We start from the raw sequence: 23,686 nt of genomic DNA on the forward strand, positions 1-23,686 counted from the left end.
ATTTCTTTATTTTGAAAGGAGATTCCAAATACCAAATTCACGTCTGTAACATCTTCAGTTTTTGAGATATTAGTATCCTAGTAAAAAGAATTCAACCCCATTTTCAGTCATTTCTACAAATACTGCATGTTTCTTTATTTTTAACAGAGATTTAAAATACCTTTTTTCAGTTCTGTAATATGTAAAGTTTTGGAGACATATTGTAGACATGCTCATTTTAAAATTTCACCCCCTTTTTAGCTCCCCTTCACTGGAGTTTCCGAAAACAAATCACCTGTGTCTCTTTACTTTTACAGGAGATTCCAAATACCAATTTTTACGTCTATAGCATTTTACGTTTCTGAGATATACTGTAGATATAGTCTTTCTAAAAATTCACCCCATTTGTCACTCCTGTTTAAACCCGATTAACTGGATTTGCCAAAAACAAAAAAATACGCGTTTCTTTATTTTATAAAGAGTTTCTAAATAGTAATTTTCAGGTCTGTAATATTTTCAGTTTCTGAGATATAAGTATCCTCATTAAAGGCATTAAACCCCTTTTTCACCCTTTTTCATCTCTCCTAGTGGGATTTTCAGAAAACAAAACAATACGTGTTTCTTTATTTTTAAAGGAGATTCTAAATACCAATTTTTACTTCTGAAAACTTTTAAAGTTTTGAGATATAGATAAACTCATTTTAAAAATTTCTAAAATTCAACCCATTTGTCACTCCTGTTTAACCCCCATTAATTGGATTTTCCAAAAATAAAAAATACGGTTTCTTTATTTTTAAAGGCGATTCCAAATACCAATTTTCAGGTCTGTAATATCTTCAGTCTCTGAGATATAAATATCCTCATTAAAGGCATTCAACCCCTTTTTCACCCTTTTCACCCCTCCTAGTGGGATTTTCCGAAAAATGCGTGTTTCTTTACTTTTAAAGGAGATTCTAAATACCAATTTTTACATGTGTAAATTTTTAAAGTTTTGAGATATCGATACACTCATTTTAAAATTTCACCCTCCTTTTCACTCCCTTACCGACGGAATATCCAAAAATCCTCCCTTAGCGAGCACCTACATTGTAATATAAATATATCCTCGAAATTTCATTTCTTTATGATCAGTAGTTTTAGACTCGACGATGATGAGTCAGTCAGTCAGTCAGTCAGTCAGTCAGGACATGTTCTTTTATATATATATATGGATTTCTGTTTTCACACTCCTCAGTAGTTGCTTTAAACCCATCCCATAGTCTGTTTACACTTTTATGTACCATTTCCCATTGTTTATAATGACTTTTTACAAATTTCCCCATGTCCCCCTTATCAGCAATATGGTACTGCCTAATAGTCGTAATTTTACGTCATTGCTTTCTAACACATTTAGTTTTGACTCTGACAAAGACAGATTCGTGATCACTTATACCACCTATCACTTCAGTTTCGCTATAGAGTTCATCTGGTTCCATCAACACCTCGTCTAGAATATTTTTCCCTCCAGTAGGTTCCATCACTTTCTGATTCAACTGTCCTTCTCATAATAATTTATTCACCATTTGGTCATGATATCTGTTGTTCGAATTCCCTTCCCAGTAACCATTTGGCAAGTTCTGATCACCCGCTACAATAACGTTCCTTTCTGTGTCGTTCCCCACATAGTTGATTATCTTATTAAATAATTCTCCATCAGCGTCAGCGCCAGCCTTGCCAGGACTGTACACCCAAAACATCAAGTTGCCTGCTGTCTTTACAGGTAAGTCGTACACCTAGAATTTCATGTTCTTCGTCCTTAACTTTTTCGTAGCTTACAAATTCTTCTTTCACCAGTATGAATACTCCCCCTCACATCGTTCATAAACGTGTCTGTACGATAAACCCTCTAGTTCCGTGAGAAAATTTCCGCATCCATAATATCACTTCTCAGCCATGATTCAATTCCTATTACGATGTCTGGTAAATACATCTCAAATTACTTAATTCTATTCCTTTCTTTACAGTGCTTCTACAGTTTAAAACTAACAATTTTATGTCATCCCACTTGACTGCGTGCTTCCTACGCTGTCATCACCGTTCCCTGGTCCACCCAGTTTTCCTGAATGTTCTGTACCTAAAGTTAAGAACTTCATATTTAGGTTCCGTATTGAAGCAGAATTCACATCAAAGAAAAGTACAATAAGTTCCACCTTTTCAATACATTATATTATGTGACAGTTTTACGTTACAGTTAAACCTTCACATTTTTATACACTCGGGACCGGTTTCGACAGTGTACCTGTCATCATCAGCCAAGAACAATTAATCGAGGACAATAAACTTTACAATACTTCAGGTATGATGTAACAGTGAATATAAAATTATACATTATCTATCTACAAAAAGGTGTGAACATGTCCAGGTAAAAAATCGTCTCGTCTCTCCTCAGCCTGTCAGTTCCACTACGTTCCGTCTACCATCAACTTGGCACCTGAGGTGAGTTTCTCATTCACCAATACTTCGCGAAATTTAATTCCCTTTCGTTTCTTAAATACGGTAACTTTATATCGCGTTTTATTTCTTATAGGTTCCGACTTGGATCAGGATCCCTTCCAGTCAATTTATGTAATCACAACCTACAACATAAGATCTACAAGCACCATTTTAGCCAGGACCTTTGTTACTTCTCAGCAAGATGATATACAACCACATGTCGACATGTATAATTGTTTAATAGGACTCGCTGATCATCTACATCAACAAGCAGTGACCCATTCAAATTGTTCATTTCTACTTATATTGATATTTTACATAATTATCTGCTCCTCAAGTCCAAGTTGTAGCTTCAGCTGAACTTTACCATATATTTTAAGTGGTACACCATTAACTAAATGTTTTATCAACTTTTAACTTGTCACACATGGCTATATGTCCCGAGTGTTAAAAATACCAAAATTAAGCCTACAAACATATTACTATAACCTCAGCTGAACTGTATCACATATTTTAAGTGGAACACCATTTAACTAAATGTTTGAACACTTTAACTTGTCAAACATAGCTATATGCCTTGAGTGCCAAAACTCCATAGATTACACCTATAAACATCTCTGCTATAGCTATAATATAACAACAGGTTTTTAACACGTTATTTTAATTAGAAATTTTATAAGTGTACACCCTACAGGACTATGATTTTTCTTAAATCGTGATTTTTTACCTGGACATGTTCACACCTTTTTGTAGATAGATAATGTATAATTTTATATTCACTGTTACATCATACCTGAAGTATTGTAAAGTTTATTGTCCTCGATTAATTGTTCTTGGCTGATGATGACAGGTACACTGTCGAAACCGGTCCCGAGTGTATAAAAATGTGAAGGTTTAACTGTAACGTAAAACTGTCACATAATATAATGTATTGAAAAGGTGGAACTTATTGTACTTTTCTTTGATGTGTTCTGTACCTCCCTATAACTCTTCTAAACAAACCCCCTTAACTTATATGTTCCATTGCGGTTCAAGTGAAGGTGATCTGAGCGTAGATCCCTACCTCCTGCCCACCCATTCGTATCTACAAACCTCAGTCTCTATTTCCCACATACCCATTCCATGGCCTCATTTAAATCCCCATTCAACCCTCCATTCAGTATCCCTCCTATATACGATCCCACTGATAACAATCTCTGCTTCCTTAAACCCTCTTCCGTGCTGCCGTAACCAGATCCCAAACATCCCCAACTATGTTACTACCTACTCTTGCTGTCTTACGTTATTGGTACCAACATGGAAATTACCACTTTCTCCTTACTCTCCTCCCTCCCTGCTATCTTCCTCAATATCTGCCTTAATCTAATTCCTGTATAACACTCTATCCCTAACTTTCATCACTTCCCTACGGAAACGTTGTTTCCACGAATTAACTGTCGCAGTTTAAAACGCTAAATCTGCCTCGGGTATCTTCTCTCGCGTCATTCCCAGTAGCTCTTGTAATGCCTCCTCCCACTTATACATGTCTCTATTGTGACCGTTCATAGCATCACCAAGAGCATGTCATGATACCCAGAAGATGAAATATGCACTTTTCCGCGCGATTCTACGACAAATAATGTCCAAACTAGCACTTTTCACCCGTTCCGGGACACGAGTGGCTCTCTGCTGGCTCGGGTGACCGAAGTCTCATTGCGCGTAATTAGAGGAGAAAGCGAGTACAAGCGCCTGCAATTGAAAAATGTTTCTCTCTGGTGTGACAAAGATCAGACGATGCACGCATCACGTGACTATGAATCTGGGTCACCACGCGGGACTCAAGTAGTCGTTCCAACGTACGAGATACAATAATCCCATGAATTCCCCTGCATATGCACCAGTACCAACCTACAGTTTTGAACTGTTAATAATAATCACTGCGAAGTATATGATGGATATTCACAAGTAAATATTCTTGTGAATCAGGGAATTTTTTTCCAAATTATGAGGCCAAAAAGTGCTCTACACAATTGAATTATCAATAAATACGCAGTAAACAAGAGGGTGACTTAATAAGAAACAGATGTTGGACTCTAACAACGCGAGCAAGCTCAAGGAATCCCACGATCTTAGCACCGCCTACTGGAAAATGCCAGATGACGCTTTCAAGATTGCGCGAAAACTCACGATGCGATCGTAATGAAATCCGATGAGTGAAAATGGGAGCGAATAAGCTTTAATTTGATACCTCAGTCAATGTCGAGGATCGCGGATTAGTGTAGCAAAGTTTCGCAAATGGGCGTGTTTTACCCTCACACTTGGTAATAGGGCTCTTCCCTATATATGAAAGAGCTCCGAGGCAGACCTCATTCTGTTCTCTGCTTTCTATTCTCTGTGACTACGTCCATTTGCTACTGGTTGTGCGTGTTGACCGAGTTCTTTGTTAAAGTTGAAATTCTAATTGTGAATATTGTAGGACTGTGATATAATGATTATTAATGGTTTCCTGTGAAATCGATCACAGTATAAGGAAGTATTAAGGGTTATGAACTTCATATTGTTGGTCCGTATTGAACTGAAATAACATATAAATAATGCACAGTAGATTTTTCCACCTATTCAATACTAAGTTGTATTTACAGTATTTACATTACATGGGACTAGTTTCAACCCAACTCGTGGTCATAATAAAACATACACAAAATATATGGCGAAATCCTAAAACATGTTTTCTAGCAGTAAGAGTCTTATGAAAAATACAATTTTACAATATGAAGTGTGGTTGAATTGTTGCAAATGAAAATGAAATATTACGTGTGATGTAGGTGAGTAATAAATAATACAAGTACATTATACATGCTGAGAATTCTGGAACAAAAGTACAAATAAGGTGCTCTGTGTTGTTAAAATTTAAAATTTTTAAAGTTAATAAGGAGTTAATAAAGTGTGAAGTGCTGTAAAGTAAAAGGGTTTTAAGTATTCATTAAGAAGACTCCAATCATCACCTTGTCATAAATTAATGAGAGTTATCAAAAAATTCTCAATTTGTTTATTTGTGCACTTCACACACGAGATAGGAAGGTCCTCCTACCGAGAATTTAAGACTGCTGGACCAACGGATGAAGATATGGCATTGGGGTTTATTAGTGTGTTATTTAGCTCGTGAGTGAATGGTTTATTTTTTCCCGAGTGGCAGGGTGTCATCTTAAGAAAGCACGTGCTCATGGTACCGAGAGGGAAGGCGAAGCTTATTATGCGGGCTGTAGTCCTGAGGTTGTACTGAGAAATGAAATGCGAATTTTCCCCAGTGTATAATTGAGAAACGCGAAGTGGAATACTGAGTTATAAATGTGATGATTAAGGCTAGATTAGAGCCGACATGTGATATTGCTATTGATAGTAGCCGGGGAAATAAAGAGATGAAATGATTTACCGCGAGAGTATGAATACCAAGAGGCACAAAGGTGTTCCGTTATCCCAGATAGTGAAAGCAAGGAAGGCTGTCAGCTGATCCGTAATTTATTGCCCCCGACAAGGGAGAGCCTGAGCCAAGTTCGCTCTACCGTATTGGGAACAGAATGCAGACGGCTAGCTTATTCTCTCCTCGATACAACGATCACATGCCACAACTTAGATATTACCACCATCGCACAGATTCCAGTGTTCATTAGAGGAAGAATCCCACCATTTTCCTTTTATAATTATTTAAATCGTGTAGGGAATTTCAGGTAAAATATACCCCATGTGCCAGAAGACCTTGAGTTTATTCCCAGGAGACAGTGAGAGCCTATTGCTCACTGTTGCCAATTACAGATCGACTGTGCCATCTGTGATTCATCTTGTGAAGTGTACCTTTCCTTGTCTTTTCTTACAGGGAGTGCTAAAGTGTTATGTTACTTGATGTATTGGATATTTGGGTCGCTATATGTGTTGTTCACAGGAAACAACGTTATTTAAATCATGTCGTGTTGTTTGTGTTAGTAAAATCCCTATGAAACAAGCGCCTTGTATGATACAGTAGATTCATAGATGATTAAATTAGCTTGCTAGGTAAATGACGTGATACGACCTTCATGTGTTTGAAAGTGTACTCAACCTAACTTAAATGTTTACCTCAGCTCACATGTTATTAGGATATCGTAACTTGTTATTTGGAAAGCGTTAACTAACGTCATAACAGGATGAACCGCCGCAGGATATGTCCATTTTTAATAATACCTGTGTACAGTGATATAATGCGTAGTGTGACGAGTGTTTGTTTAATAATTAAATAATCAGAGAGGGGACACCTTCTTGAGATTTAAAGGCTTACCGAGTGTAAAATACGATTGAAGAATAAACTCACAGACATTTAAACACTCAAAATACATGTGAATACATGCGAATTTTGTAATTCATAGTGAATGGCATATCCGTGTAGATATTAGTATGTGTTTCCTTAGTCTATTTAACTTGTGTCCAATAAAATAGAATCATTCTTCTCACTTATTAGAGTAGACTTATTTTTCTCACAATTAAGGTTCCCCTACTATAGAGATAATTAATATTTGCCCAGCGAACGCACCATTGGCCCGTATGCTCTACGACTCAGCTAGGATGTTACTCAGGTAGGGGAGATGGGACTTCGACGCCGGGCTGAGCTCGAAGCTCACATCAAAGGTGCTCCATTCTGATATATTCATGTGCCACGACGATTTATTTATGTACTGAAGCCTTGGACAGGTACACTATATTCACTTGAGTTCACTTTCCAAATACAAGGAAAGCCTCTGAAAGATTCTAAATAAAATTTGTCAAGAAGCTATGATGCATGAAGGTTGTACTGTCTGCCATTCCCCTCGCTGCCAATGCCTGTCTCATATTATCAACTCAGACGGTCAAAGCCGGTATTTACATTTGTCAGGAAGACCATGTTCGCACCCTCGCTACACATGGTTCTTGGCTGGCAATTCCACGAACCAAGATTTCCTACTCGACAGAAATCCATGTTCGCGACGAACATGGTTTGTGAGACAACACACACAAGCGATATTGGTTCGTGAACTTTGAAAAAGACCATGTTCCCCGAACCATGTTCGTAACACTTACCTCTCCTGATCTACCAGCAGTGACTCATACCGATTCCTCACCGATACATCTCCTGGGTCTACTTCCTGAGGAAAACCTTAACCCTCGTTGTCCTTGACCTTCAGACATTCCTACCTGTCTTCCACAACATCTCCCCTTCCTTCCCCTCCCTCTCGTCCACCTACCATATCCTCTACATTGATTAAGAGACACGCGCATATTTCTACACCTGCCGTGATAGTGGTCCATGATAGTCCCAAGTTGAGGTTAGTGGCATCTTAGGGTGTTTAAAAGCGACAACTCTACGTCGTTGTCTTATCTTTGAACTTGTTTATCAGCTCCTACGGGACAAAATTCTGACAATTCGGCGTCTCCTAAAATTTACACGAATTGACGGGACGTTACACAATTATTATTATTATTATTATTATTATTATTATTATTACACATTTAAACTCGTCCTACAGTATATGCGAAATATCGGTCAAATGGGTAAGATTTGTGAAAAGAAAGGAATGACTCCGTCAGAAAGAATAATATTCATTAGTGAAATGAGTAGTGCTCATGCTGTCCGACTCATTGGCTGAATGGTCAGCATTGTGGCCTTCGGTTCAGAGGGTGCCGGGTTCGATTCCGGGTCGGGTCGGGGATTTTAATGGCGTATGATTAATTCTTCTGTCTCGGGGACTGGATGTTTGTGTTTGTCCCAACACTTTCTCGTCACATTCAGACAACACACTCCACTACTAACCACCACAGAAACAAGCAACCGTGATTACATCCCTCCATATAGGGTTGGTGTCGGGAAGGGCATCCTGCCGTAAAACAGGGCCAAACATACGTGTGCGCGACATGGTTCGCACCCACGAGCCCTCATTTGTGGGGAAAGCTAGTTGCTTTACGTCGCACCGACACAGATAGGTTTTATGGCGACGATGGGACAGGAAAGGGCTAGGAGTGGGAAGGAAGCGGCCGTGGCCTTAATTAAGGGAGAGCCCCAGCATTTGCCTGGTGTGAAAATGGGAAAGCACGGAAAACCATTTTCAGGGCTGCCGACAGTGGGGTTCGAACCTACTATCTCCCGAATACTGGATACTGGCCGCACTTAAGCGACTGCAGCTATCGAGCTCGGTGTGGGGAAAGCAGTAGAAGAAGAGTAGTGCTCATGCTGAAGCATAAATGAAGCTCAGGACTGTGGCGGTGTGTTGAGTAACATTGGAGCTGAGTGAGCTTGTTGTTAACATGTGGGTATAAATATTTTAAGGGTTAATTGGTCTGTGTTACCTGGTGAAACATTGAGGAACACCACTCAGAGGCAGTGCGCCATACAGCATTCTGGGCGCAAAACGAGCTCGAGGAATAACAAACATTGGAGGATTATGAATCCCAACTGCGCCGACTGCCGCCATAATTGTGTCAAGTTTGGTTGCCGCCGCACCCCCAAACTGCCATATTTCTTTTAGAGCTACTGTTTTTCACCGTGTTTGGACTGGAGACACAGCAGTCTTGGCGCGGTTCCAAATTAATCCAGGTGGGATGAGTCCAATGTGTCGAATAGTACTGCTATGTTCATGTTATTAAAACTAGCCACCATGCTTAAACTTGTAGCTCCTGAGGTTTGTAATGGTACATTTATCACACCCCTAAACTGTATTTATAAGGCTGCGTTTACACTAAGGGAATTGCGTCTAGTGCAGACGCTCCCTCACCCCTGAGTAATTGTGGAGTGAGGGCCCTCGCTGGGAGCCGGAGCCTTGTCGGTTTTTGCCCCCGCATCAAACGGTTTCGCTCATCGAATTTCGCTCAGTGTAAACGTGGTCCCCAAAGTTGCACGAGGGATGAATCAAGAACAGTGCTTGCAGCTCATCGAGCTCTACAAAAATTGACATTTTATGTGGAATCCGAAAAAAAAAAAAAAAATTCCAATCGCAATAAAAGAGAAGATGCGTGGAAGGAAATTCGTTTTCAACTAAACTTTCCCATTTCTACAGTGAAAGGGAAGATAAATTCGCTACTGGGATCATATCGAAGCGAAAGATCGAAATAAGATAAGAGCAGAGTCACTGGACAGGTACGCAATTACTATTGGTTTATAATGCAAAATTGTGTCATTTCATTACTTTTTTGAACCTACCGGTACCTATTTTGAAGCATTCTTGGGTCATTGTGAAGAACTTACACTGACCGGCACGTAAAACGAAACACTTCAATTTCTTGCAAAAACTGAAATTTATTTCAACTTTATGACACTTTTATGACACTAATTTATTATAAGATGATGCAATATTGTAGCGGCTGGAGGGACAAAACAAGTTTCCATGTTGGCTGCAAAACCAGAACTGAAGCATTCAGGCTTGTCGAAGGCGGTTCGCTCCACTCGCGCTGTTTTTCGCCCTGAATTCCGCTCTGTTTTGGGTAGTGCGAAATTTCATTCGAAGCGAGTAAGTTTCGCCCAAGCGACTTTCGCGAGAGAGTTTCGCTAGTGTAAACGCAGCTTTACACAATACACTTATTATTATTATTATTATTATCATCATCATTATTATTATTATTATTATTATTATTATTATTATTATTATTATTATTATTATTATTATTATTATTATTATTATTATTATTATAGGTGTATTAATGTGAGAATATTTGAAGCTGGAAGGTCTCCGTGTTAGATATCAGTCATTTATTTTGAACAGGCAATTAGAAAAACTTCCAGAAAAGTTTGGTGAGTCATACGGAGAGTCGAAGTCGAAGCCACGTGTTACCATAGCGCGGGAAAGCTCTCGTTCATAATTGGACAGACATGCCTCAACGAGCTTGGACAATCGAGACGGAGTGGGGATGAGGGAGTCTACATATACTTCGGAAAGACGTAATCCTGGGTCCTTTTAACATTATCTACGATGAATGCTACTGTGAACATTAACGAGTGTGAGATTAATTGTTGACGAACGGAGCAGTAATGTAGTTTACTTGCTAATAACTCTTCTGCTAGTGTCCTGTTCTAGTACATGTACTTGGTCCTCTACGTCTCATGGTAACTTTCGGTAATCTATGGTTTGGTTTCAAGGTATACTCCAACAGCGTGTGTTTGTGCAAGCGAAAGTTTCTCTAAAACCAAGTGCTGGTGTCATTGTTTAAAGAGGTACAATGTCAAAGCGGTATACCACGTGTTGATGGTGAGAGCCGGCAATTTGCGTTGGCACACAAAAACAGTGAAGGGGAATATAACTTATATATGCATTGCAACTATTGACCATCGGACTCACTATGAATGGTAGGGTAGTCCTCGCTATCGTTACTCACTGCATTTTGCTCTAGGCTTACTGAATGTACATAGGGAGTCCTCCAGCAGTTGTAAATATGTATTAAGCGTGTTGTTACTTTATATTTATTGTGTTTTGATGAAGTGCTAATGTTCAGGTTATAGTTAGGTCAGAATATAGATTAATATTTTAAAATACTGGAGAAGATATTGGAGAATCTAGGTGCAGTTCCTACCTATTTAATCGATTCCAGAGGGTTAGATAAGGCCCGATGCAGACGTACCGGTACTCAACTTTATGTGCACGCCCTGGTAGACAGAATTATCATGCTCTATCGAAATTCGAGTGATCCATCTAGGTGAACTATGGTGCCCAAATTCTGGACATTTCAGTTAAGTATTTCAGAGTTTCAGAGTTAAAAAATTTCGACAAATGTCTATTAATTTATTGACCAGATGGGTTACGTAGCGCATACCTATCTACGAAATGTCACTGTAATATTTGTCCCAAATGGAACATAATAATTGCTTTTACACAAATAAAGCCGAAAACCTGCGGTAAATTAAGAAATAGTACAAAATATTTTACTTGAAGAGACTGATATGGATACATACTTTGGTACCTTACAACTGTTTTTTTCTGATACGTCGCAGCGCTTTCGTATGTGTTTTGTTTGTCTATCACTTTCGTGTGTGATGACTGCTCACTGAAGTTGTTTGCATTAATTAGGTGTCGTTCTCTTCATGTTGCTCATTCGTTTTGTGCCCTAACTTATTCATGATATATTTTGCTGTTTGAACTGCCCGCGCTAGTCATATGGACAAAGATAATGAAAATTCACAGACATAGCGCTTCCATTCGTCGGTGCTAGCCCTGGACCACAAGAAAAAAACAAAAGACGACATGAGCAGCGGAATACAGCATAAGGGAGTCCTGTCTACAGCCCGTAAGTACCTATACATATTTCTCTAGACATTTCTCTAGTAACGACGGTATTTCTTAATTTATCGCAGATTTTTTACTTCATTTGTGTAAAAGGAATTATTATGTTCAATTTGGGACAAATATTACAGTGACATTTCGTAGACAGGTATGCGCTACATAACCCACCAAGATGATAAGAAACACACTGCATGTGGTGGTTGTGACAAGCACAATTTCGTTTATATGTTGCGAAACGTACAAGAACGAGCAAAATATTTACTTTCGATGTTAAATATTTGTTTTGTTCTCGGTATTTACGCTTTTTAACATAATAAATCAGAACTACACTCTGTGCTCCTTAATGGCATTTTTTACAATTTGGTTGAGTTTTATTTCTAGGGGCTTTACGTCGCACCGACACACATAGGTCTTATGGCGACGATGGGATAGGAAAGGCCTAGGAGTTGGAAGGAAGCGGCCGTGGCCTTAATTAAGGTACAGCCCCAGCATTTGCCTGGTGTGAAAATGGGAAACTACGGAAAACCATTTTCAGGGCTGCCGATAGTGGGATTCGAACCTACTATCTCCCGAATGCAAGCTCACAGCCGCGCGCCTCTACGCGCACGGCCAACTCGCCCGGTGGGTTGAGTTTTAGCTCGCTAGATAGCGGCACAAATCAGATCAGAAAATGTTCCATGGTACACTATCCTCAAAATGCCACACTCTCCCCAGCTGTCCCAAGCAGAATACAAAACGAAAGAGATGCTATTTGACTGCATGCAGTGGATTCACATTGGTTTCAATACTGCTACACAGGTTTCCACATGAAATGATCATTCTGGTTTTTTGGTCGTGATGACAGAGTGCTCCTAACGCGAGAGAAACTGAAACCAAGAAAGTAGGTTGAATCACCGGTTCATTTACAGTTCTATCATAGAATGAACCAACTCCTTGTATGCAAATCATTTGTAACAAGTAAGTGGAAAAAAAGAGAAAGAACAATACTGTTTACTTATAAATTGTACATTGTAACACACTGATTGCGAAGATTATGTTTATCCAGGATGTAAAATATATGCAACATGCAAAAAGTTTCTTTGTTCTTTGAACTACTGACGTGGTATTTTGAAAACCAGTTTTCCTTGCTATAAAATTTCCAGGAAATCCAAATGTAATTTTTGAATGTCAAAAATAAAAAAGGAGAGATCATGCATTTAAGGGTTAATATGAACATTCCTGTAAAATACAGGTAAATGGATATTCAGGTAAAAAGGTATATTGGTTTGTTAATTGGTTGTTACAATGTTACCAAGCTTGGTGTAAAAACGAATTCTGCACTTCCACCACGCTTGGATTTGCTTGTAGTCTGTGTCAAAATTCACACTTTCGTATCACCTAAACTAATACGATGATTCAAATTGTTTTCTATTCCTTGTGCGATATAAATACAGGGTGTTTGAAAAAGAACTCCCTAGTTTTAATGTGTCCTAGAGTATGTACAAAGTGACATACACTGTTCTAGTTTCTGGTGTGTGATTCATCAACTCTCCAAGTTTGGCTCCCCTGCAGTTGGCAGGTCTGCTTGACCTTGAGACGGCACCAGTGCTGTTTGTTTCCTCTGTTCTGCACTGCACTGCACGCACACCTGAACTGAACTGAGGGAACAGACTTTCTGTGTCGGTGCGACGTAAAGCAAATAGTAAAAAAATAATGATAATACCGGTAACCTCTGCATAGTATTGAATGTTTCCTGATCGCTTTTAGAATCTCACATCAATGAGTCATCTCTACTGGACTGCTGTGCGGCAACTCTCCCAACTATCAGGTAGAGACGCCGCAACCTCCTGTTGTCGTACCTCAAGGCCAACATGGCAGAAAATGGGCTTATTATCAATTAGAGTCATGTTTCTGACTTCTGCTGTACTAAAAACGGCTGATTTAAGCATTTGAAGCTAATTTAATATACAATAAATGAAGGCAAGGAAAACCTTTGTCAGGAGGAAACTTGTACTCTCCACAAGATATTGGCTATAATTGGCGTAATACGAGCAACGTTCATCGCATAGGCAGACAGTAGTTCTTCCTTAGAAACTGAAAAAAAATACACACTGCCATCTAGTTCTAACGATAAGAACCTTTGCCTACAGTGGATGCGGCTGTGTACCGGCTTTACCTTATATTCCATAGTTTATGGAAAATGTCTCTAAAATCTTTGTGGATATTACGAACCATATTGCCTCATCGCGAACTGGGATGGGTTTAAACCAATTGTTGAGGAATTTGAAAACAGGTTTGTACCTTTCAAAATGGTAAGAAATGATAAGGACCCACTTTATTATAACAGAGAAATAAAGAGACTAAGAATGAGGTGCAGATTGGAAAGATATAGAGTAAGAAATTGCTGTGGAAGTAAGGAGAAATGGAAGGAACTTATTAGGAAATTGAATCTAGCATAGAAGTCAGCTAAGGACAACATGATGGCAAGCATAATTGGCAGTAATACAAATTTTAGTGAAACTTGGAAGGGTATGTATAGGTACTTTAAGGCAGAAACTGATTCTAAGAAGGACATTCCAGGAATCATTAATGAACAAGGGGAGTGTCTATGTGAGGATCTTCAAAAGGCAGAATTATTCAGTCAGCAGTATGTAAAGATTGTTGGTTACAAGGATAATGTCCAGATAGAGGAGGTGACTAATGCTGAAGAAGTATTAAAATTTACCTACGGTAACAATGACATTTACAATAAAATACAAAAATTGAAAACTAGAAAAGTGGCTGGAATTGATAAGATTCTAGGGATATAATAAAGACAATGGGTTGGGATATAGTACCATATCTGAAGTACTTATTTGTTTATTGTTTGCATGAAGGAACTATACCAGATGAATGGAGAGTTGCTATAGTAGCCCCTGTGCGTAAAGGAAAGGGTGATAGACATAAAGCTGAAAATTACAGGCCAGTCAGTTTGACATGCATTACATGTAAGCTTTGGGAAAGCATTCTTTCTGATTATATTAGACATGTTTGCAAAATGAATAACTGGTTCGATAGAAGGCAGTTCGGGTTTAGGAAATGTTATTCCACTGAAGCTCAACTTGTAGGATTCCAGCAAGATATAGCAGATATCTTGGATTCAGGTCAAATGGACTGTGTCGGGATTGACCTGTCTAAGGCATTTGATAGGGTGGATCATGTGAGACTACTGGCAAAAAAGAGTGCAATTGGAGTAGACAAAAGGTGACTGAATGACTTGCTATATTTCTAGAAAATAGATCTCAGAGAATTAGAGTAGGCGAAGCTTTATCTGACCCTGTAATAATTAAGAGGGGAATTCCTCATGGCAGGATTATTGGAACTTTATGTTTTCTTATATATACATTATATGAGTAAATGGGCCGATGACCTTCGATGTTAGGCCCCTTAAAACAACAAGCATCAGCATCATCGATATGAGTAAAGAAGTGGAATCAGAGATAAAGCTTTTTGCGGATGATGTTATTCTGTATGGTTTAGAAAGCCAATAATAACGGCCAAGAGGATCCGTCGTGCAGACCACACGACAACTCGTAATCTGCAGGCCTTCGGGCTGAGCAGTGGTCGCTTGGTAGGCCAAGGCCCTTCAAGGGCTGTAGTGCCATGGGGTTTGGTTTGGTTATTCTGTATAGAGTAATAAATAAGTTACAAGATTGTGAGCAACTGAAAAATGACCTCCATAAAGTCGTGAAGAGGACAGTACGCAATGGTATGATGATAAACGGGGTTAAAAGTCATGTTGTGAGTTTCCCAAGTAGCAAATTCCTCTCAGTTGTAATTACTGCGTTGATGGGGTGATAGTTCCTTATGGGATCACTGTAAGTAACTAGGTATTAATATAAGGGAAGATCTTCATTGGTGTTATCACAAAAATGGGATTGTAAATAAAGGGTACAGATATCTGCACAGGGTTTGGAGGGTGTTTAGGGGTTGTAGTAAGGATGTAAAGAATAGGGCATACAAGTCTCTGGCAAGACCCCAAATAGAGTATGGTTCTTGTGCATGGGACCCTCATCAGGATTATTTGATTCAACAACTGGAAAAAGTCTAAAGAAAAGCAGCTCGATTTGTTCTGGGAGATTCCGACAAAAGAGTAGCGTTACAAAAATGTTGCAAAATTTGTGCTGGGAAGACTTGGGAGAAGGAAGACGAGCTGCTCGACTAAGTGGTAAGTTCCGAGCTGTCAGTGGAGAGATGGCGTGGAATGACATTAGCAGACGAATACGTTTGAGTGGTGTCTTTAACAGTAGGAAAGATCACAATATGAAGATAAATTTGGAATGCAAGAGAACAAACTGGGGCAAATATTCGTTTACAGGAAGGGGAGTTAGGGACTGGAATAACTTACCGAGGGACATGGTCAATAAATTTCCAGTTTCTTTGCAATTATTCAAGAAAGGTCTAGGAAAACAACAGATAGGGAATCTGCCACCTGGGCGACTGCACTAAATGCAGATCAGTAGTGATTGATTGAACAGCTTTGCAGAAAAGGAATTCAACAGCTTTGTATAATCACCCCGTGTAGTTTTCTAAAGAAGCCACTATATTGTACGCACTGGTGAGTTTATTTGTTCCTTCGAAAAGCACCTCACTTCACGAACAGCATTAAATTGCTAGCTTTGAATGAGGTGAGCATCACAATCAAACAATCAAATTATCAAGGTGCCTGCTTAACAGCACTGAAGTTTGGAATATTTCTGGTATTTGCGTTTATTCTAACTAGTATATGCATTTGAAAGCATAAAAATAAAGATGAAAATTTACGGCCTTTATTACAAATCTATTATTAGTCGCAAAAATAAAGGGAACAATATTTCCAAACATGTTTAGAAATGACTTCAAACTCTATCTCCCGTTGGATTTCGATAAACATTTTACTTCGAACACCCTTCATCAAATATTCTTATTCCACACCCTTTCAAAAGGCTTACTCTTAGTACAGTTATTATATTAAGAGCTAATTGGAACGAGAAACCTGTATAGGATTCCGTTATTTTCACCAACTGGTATTTATACGCTTCACCGTTCGACACCACCCATTCAATAAAAGGGATGGCCAAAAGTTGTATTATGCATAGTTTTAGCCGTCAGAAAAGCTAACTAAAATTATTTCGTATTAAATGTGGCCCGGAACATATGAAACATACTGTACATGAACGCTATGTCTGACAATTAACAGTACTTGTATCTTCTGCCGATATTCAAAGTTATAGTTTGCTTTTACAACTGGTGGGAATTTTGATTTCGTAAGTGGTGGTATTTCCCAGAGTAGTAATTATCTGCCATTCTCATCTATATTTTTAGAAAAGCAAGCAGAGGATGGTAGTTGATAATTTCAGAAAGGAAATCTCCTTATAAAAATAAAAAGGTGTCCCAGGAAATGGCAAGTGATACTTTTCAATCCAGTGGTACTATCGAAAACCAAAGCAAACGGAGTTTCACAAAGCTATTTTGGAGAACAAAAATACTTACTTTTTAATAGTAAAACTGTTGATATGTTGATGCTTGGGCTGGAATACTTATACCAGGCATAAAGGAATGCATTTAACAGAAACATCTGAGAGTAAACTATGTTCGAACTTGATACAACTAATAAGGAAACTGCATGCATTCTTATGATAAGATAAATTATCTGTCCTCAACAGCAAATGCCCTTAATAAATATAAAGGACAGACTGTAAATACAAAAGTTGTGCTTCATGGAGGGTGATCTTTACGATAATAGCAAAACTGAGACACGTCTAGTATTGCTTACGAGGTCAAATGGAGAAAAGAACAACAAATAATCAAAATAACTAGAATACAGTTAAATGCACAAAAACGATAATAAACGTGAAACTACAAGAGGCTGCAAATACATCTAAAAAAATAAGAGAGAAATAGAAGCCAGGCGAATGTGTCCTCATAGAAGGTGTGAGTGACGTACTTGTCCGAGGTTGGGGGCGTGCAGGCGCTCGGGGCTGTGGCTGCGTGGGCCTCCCGTTAGCCGTGCCGGGAGCTGAAAAGACCAGACGAGGATTTCCCATCTCCACCACTAATGTTAAATATGACAGGATTTAAAGAAATGGGTCAAATTAAAATAGAAAACAAACAAGAAATAAGTGATGAAAAAAATAAATATTTAAACACAATAAATAAATGAAAACAAAGAAAAATCTTCCCGTGAAGAAGGTCAGTAGTCTTCGTTGATTGTTCTTGTAAAATACCCACATTCGAAATGTTTCCTAAACTCTTACAGCATATTGATTCATTTTCTCATATGTAAACTGATTATTCTGTAAGGAAATCGAAATGAAAGTTCCCGTTTAGCAATTCGCTTCAGAACATTCCTTTCCGCATGGCATAATACTGAAGTGGTTGGCAGCGCACGTGGGAATAATAGAGCTTACGTTCCGAAAATGATTTTTCAAGTACTTAACGGAATACATATATAAAATGCAATACAATCTATTTTCTGTGCTAATATGGAATATTACAACTTCCATGTTTTGTATTTCTCAGACGTTATTCCTAATTTTGAACGTATCATATCCATTTTATCTTGTTAATTTGTCTCAGAGTGATTCGCTAAAATTCAGTTTACGTTTAGATTATATTATCGAAGGTATGTAAGAAATATGTAATGCTAACAGCATACTTTCATGAATAGAAGACAATAGTTAATTCTGAATAATTTACTAGGACAAATTCGTAAATGAAGCTTCAAGAGTTGGTTGATATTTTATAAAACACACTAATTTACATTTAGAAACATTACTGTCTAAGAATAGCTCTACTTCCTAGAGGGTTGTGGAAAACATTGTTGTAAAACTGTCTTTTTGCAGATACTTTCTGAAATTCATGAATTGAGCTGGTGGGATTAAATCTATGAATATAAATAAAATTCCTATTCCTGTTTGTCTTTCACAGAGATGTGGGATGTTTCAACAGTTGAATTTGCCAACACATATAGCTTCCTACCTCCCCTTTACAAGAAAAATAAAATGAACCTCTGAAGACCACGATTTTTGAACTTATTAAGAAAAGTTTCTTTCTCGAAGTGATTTTGATGACGTTTGCCATGTTGATGCGAACAGCTCTGCAGTCTGCACGGCTCCATCTATCGTGAGTTTGAATTACGAATCTTCAAGCACGGCTAACTAGATCTACGCTCAGGTAACTAGGAGTCATGCATTAAGTAGGCCGTGCTCTGGATTGTGTCACCTATTAAGGAAAGGAAAACGTTTAGACGCCTGGAATTGGCACCTACTATAGGTTATAAAAACAATACAATGATAGTCACCATATTTAAACAGTTTCGTGTAAAACGCTTTCTATCAGTGAAGTGAATGAATCTTCACCATTCTGTGGTATGCGACGACATTATCTCCATATATTACCGCGACAAAGAATTCTTGGCTTTGAGTGTGTAGAGTGACATCTAACATATTTTACTCGTGGATGTTTCTTTGTAGATATTTCAGTGGTAGAGATATGATTCGGGCAAGGTGGCAGGATTATTTGATTCATGAACTGGAAAAAGTCCAAAGAAAAGCAGCTCGATTTGTTCTGGGTGATTCCGACAAAAGAGTAGCGTTACAAAAATGTTGCAAAGTTTGTGCTGGGAAGACTTGGGAGAAGGAAGACGAGCTGCTCGACTAAGTGGTAAGTTCCGAGCTGTCAGTGGAGAGATGGCGTGGAATGACATTAGCAGACGAATACGTTTCAGTGGTGTCTTTAACAGTAGGAAAGATCACAATATGAAGATAAATTTGGAATTCAAGAGAACAAACTGGGGCAAATATTCGTTTACAGGAAGGGGAGTTAGGGACTGGAATAACTTACCGAGGGAGATGGTCAATAAATTTCCTGTTTCTTTGCAATCATTCAAGAAAGGTCTAGGAAAACAAAAGATAGGGAATCTGCCACCTGGGCGACTGCCCTAAATGCAGATCAGTAGTGATTGATTGAACAGCTTTGCAGAAAAGGAATTCAACAGCTTTGTTTAATCACCCCGTGTAGTTTTCTAAAGAAGCCACTATATTGTACGCACTGGTGAGTTTATTTGTTCCTTCGAAAAGCACCTCACTTCACGAACTCCGCATGCTTGGTACTTTCCCAATAAAATGTATCTCGTCCAGCTATGTGAGAGTGTTATTTCGGTGCAAGTAGCAACATTGTACTATGACAGTCGACCCTGTGTAACTCTCATTCATAAGATTCATTAACATGTTTATTTCGCATTTTAAATTCGTTTTCACAAAGTAATTCCGGCTATCGAAGTCAGACTTACATACTAGTTATTTATAAGGTTTGTAAACAGAATGGCTGTAAGTGATGACCAGTTTATTGTAAAAACCTATGCCAAAAAAGGGGGAGAACAACACCGTAAACAGCCTGTAATTGTTACTGGAGGAACATAAGCAGGTGGGGGCAACGTTATGGTGTGAGGAATGCTTTCGGGCTACTCACCCATGTGGATGGCACTCACGACCGATCTGGTAATGAATCCATTCTTGCAGATCATGTAAAACCACACATGCTGATAGAATCCCCTGGGATGGGTGGGATCCTCCAGCTATGTGTCATCAGACTACCACTTCCGAGTATTTCCCGCATGTCCCCGGATTTGAACCTAACTTAGTCTCTGTGATACTACCTCAGTTGTCGTGCTCTCTATATACATCCTCTGCCAAACACCCTCCAGCAGCTGTGGGATGCACTACAGGCATCATAGCTCCAGATTCTTGGAACAACCTACCAGCGTCTAATTGAGACAATTCCGGTTCGTTTTTCTACTGTCTGTTAGTCTGGATATTAGCTCGTGGTTATAACACGGCCTAACGGTGAAATTCAATTCTAGAGGACATTACGATATGAAATTCTGCATTCTGTGATGTTCTTACATAAGCATGTCCAAAATGCGCATATCCTTCTTAGTTTTGTAACCAAGAATTAACATACTTTTCAAAGATGATGTGTTAATGTTGGAAAAGGGAGTTTCACATCCAATAAATGTTACTTGAAGTGATTAATTGATTTGTAATACGCACCCTACAGAATTTTTTGCATCGATCGTGAGTGTATCACTTGAAAGAAATGCGTGATTTTGTTTTGCTCTTAAATAAATATGTGACTGCATTTGCAGACCGTCCGAGAAATATGGATCGTGTGAAATTTACGCGTAGTAACGGGGTCAGTGGAAATAGTGTAACTCTTGCAACCGCATGTATTGCATTTCAATTCATATTCGCACCAAAAATTTGAATTAATGAAGGAACGAACACGCTGTGTGCATTGTGAGTGGGACAAGTTTAGTGGGTGTTTACTATGAGGGTGAAATCACAGAGGAAATGAGAAAGCAAGAGGTACTGTCTTCGTCCAGATGCAACAGAACTGATTACTTACAATGTATCAAGTGCTTTGCACATAAGTAGCCAGATAAGTGAACATAAAGAAGATTGCCCGACGTAAAAGTTACATATTGCCTATATGTAAGGCGTTTGTGACATATTAAAATAGTACATTTATGTGGAGCTTCTGGGTGCTGCTAAGAGTAGACAATGGCTATTTCATTCAGAGGCGCGCAGCTGTGAGCTTGCATTCGAGAGATAGTGGGTTGAACCCCATTGTCGGCAGCCCTGAAGATGGATTTTTCCGTGGTTTCCCATTTTCACACCAGAAAAATACCCTCCAGTAGTTGTGGGATGTACTGTAGGCATCACTGCTTCAGTTACTTGGGACAATCTACCAGCGTCTAATTGAGCCAATCCCGGCTAGTCTTGCTATTGTCCGTTACTCTGGATTAAGGCCATGTCTGCCTCCTTCCCACTCCTAGCCCTTCCCTATCCCATCGTCGCCATAAGACTTACCTGTGTCAGTGCGACGTAAAACACATTGTAAAAAGAAATCATTCAGGACTAATATGCCAATTTAGGGAAGATGTGTGAGAGGCAGTCCGTCACCTTTGAGAGCTCGAATACCAGGAGTGCTTATTGTGAAGTTCCTGGTTTCGATTCCAGACTACACCCGACATTTAAAAATCTGGTGCCAGGGCTTGAACATAATGCAATCAACTTCGTGAGAGCAATTGGACAGACGTTGGTTGAAGTCTCAGTCCTCGATCATCCCTGAAATGGTTTTCCGCGGTTTTCCACTTAAACTCCACGCCAGTGGTGGGAACAATGGTCTCATTATATCGAATAAGTGAAAGCCAAACTTGTCCACAGTTGTGATCAAGATTCAGTGTGTGTGTATTGGGCTTTGGGAAACTGTCATACTGCGGTATTAAGGTGAGGCTCGAACACAGAGGGTATAGAACAGCAAAAGGTATTTAGGCTTTACTTGAATGATACTTATGAACAAAAGTGAGAAGAACCTTTCCCACCTTTCCTGTGTCATCCCGGACCGTAATGACTGTGCGAGTCTCGCAGAGTGGTTTCTGTTGCTGTGGCTGAACAGCACGTGTCGGTACAAAAGTAGAACCAAAACTCGCTGTGTAAAGTGTGATGCCTACCTATCCTTTACAAGGGAAAGCAACTGCTTTAAGATATTTAATAACTGTTAGCAATATACACCGAGGAAAATATCCGTACATCATGAAATAAGAAACGTAGAATATGGGAAGTTTGGCAATATATTTAATTGGTTAAAGGTACAAGACTAGAGGTTAATATCCGCGCAAGAAAAGCCATCGCGAATGTGGCATGCTGCTCCATTAATAACCGCTGTAATCGCCTGACTTTTGGATGCAGGCATGCAAACGTGCATGCATTGTATCGTACTGGTGTCGGATGTCAGCTTGTGGGATGGAGTTCCATGCCTGTTGCATTTGGCCGGTCAATACTGGACGGTTAATGCCGGTTGTGGGTGACGCTGGAGTTGTCGTCCAATGATGTCCCATACAGGCTCGATTGGGGACAGATCGGCGAATCAAACAGACCAAGGCAAATCTGCAGAGCTCGCTGGGTTACAACGAAGGCATGGGGGCGTACATTATCAGGTTGGCAAACATCCCCGGGAATGCTGTTCATGAATGGCAGCACAACAGGTCGAATCACCAGACGGACGTACACATCTACAGTCAGGGTGCTCCCGCTGTCATAGGAATTTGCTCCGCAGACCAGAACTCCCGGTGTAAGTCCAGTATGTCGACTCCACAGACAGGTGGTATGCAGATGCTCACTTGGTCTCCTTCTGACCAACACACGGCCATAACTAGCACCAAGGCAGAACCAGATTTCATCTGAAAACACAACGAACCTCCAATCCATCCTCCAATGAGCTCTCGCTTGGCACCACAGAAATGTAATAATAATGTTATTTGTTTTACGTTCCACTAACTACTTCTACGGTCTTCGGAGACGCCGAGGTGCCGAAATTTAGTCCCGCAGGAGTTCTTTTACGTGCCGGTAAATGTACCGACACGAGGCTGTCGTATTTGAGCACCTATAAATACCACCGGACTGAGTCAGGATCGAACCTGCCAAGTTGGGGTTAGAAGGCCAGCGCCTTAACCGTCTGAGCCACTCAGACCGGCGGCACCACAGAAGTCGCAGACGGCAGTGGTTTGGGGTAAGTGGAATACACGCCGCAGGGCGTCTGGCTCGGAGCTCTCCTTCAAGTAACCGATTTCGAACAGTACGTTGCGTCACTGCGGTGCTAACTGGCGCTCGAATTGCTCCTGCAGACGCAGTCCGCTGTGCCACAGCCATATGCCGAATACGGCAGTCCTCCCTCTCGGTGGTGCCACAGGGACGTCCACAGCCCGCTATTCTTGCGAGCGTACCTACTCGTAACCACTGCTGCCGGCACGCATGCACAGTGGAGACATTCCTGCCAAGTCGTTCTGCAATAGCGCGGAAGGAAAATCCACCACCTTCACGTAGCCCTATTATACGGTCTCATTCAACCGCAGTCAGCTGTCGATACTGGCCTCTTGACCCACTCACAGTCACTCCGTCCAATGTCACAAGTAACTAACGCTC

The 23,686-nt window shown here is 39.7% G+C and overlaps 1 protein-coding gene across 10 annotated transcripts in view; it reads right to left on the minus strand.

Annotated features, from left to right (window-relative positions):
* LOC136864291 (proteoglycan 4) overlaps nt 1–23,686 on the minus strand; it is a 975,577-nt gene that overhangs the window by 184,116 nt on the left and 767,775 nt on the right. For 8 of the 10 annotated variants that reach the window (XM_067141070.2, XM_067141074.2, XM_067141071.2 and 5 more), the window contains one exon: nt 17,647–17,718. The exons of the other annotated variants lie outside the window; for them this stretch is intronic. In XM_067141070.2, the coding sequence (XP_066997171.1) occupies nt 17,647–17,718 (72 nt within the window). The remainder of the gene's footprint in view (nt 1–17,646; nt 17,719–23,686) is intronic. 10 annotated transcript variants of the gene reach the window in all.

Source organism: Anabrus simplex, chromosome 2 (genome assembly GCF_040414725.1).
Source record: "Anabrus simplex isolate iqAnaSimp1 chromosome 2, ASM4041472v1, whole genome shotgun sequence".
NCBI classification, from domain to species: Eukaryota; Metazoa; Arthropoda; class Insecta; order Orthoptera; family Tettigoniidae; genus Anabrus; species Anabrus simplex.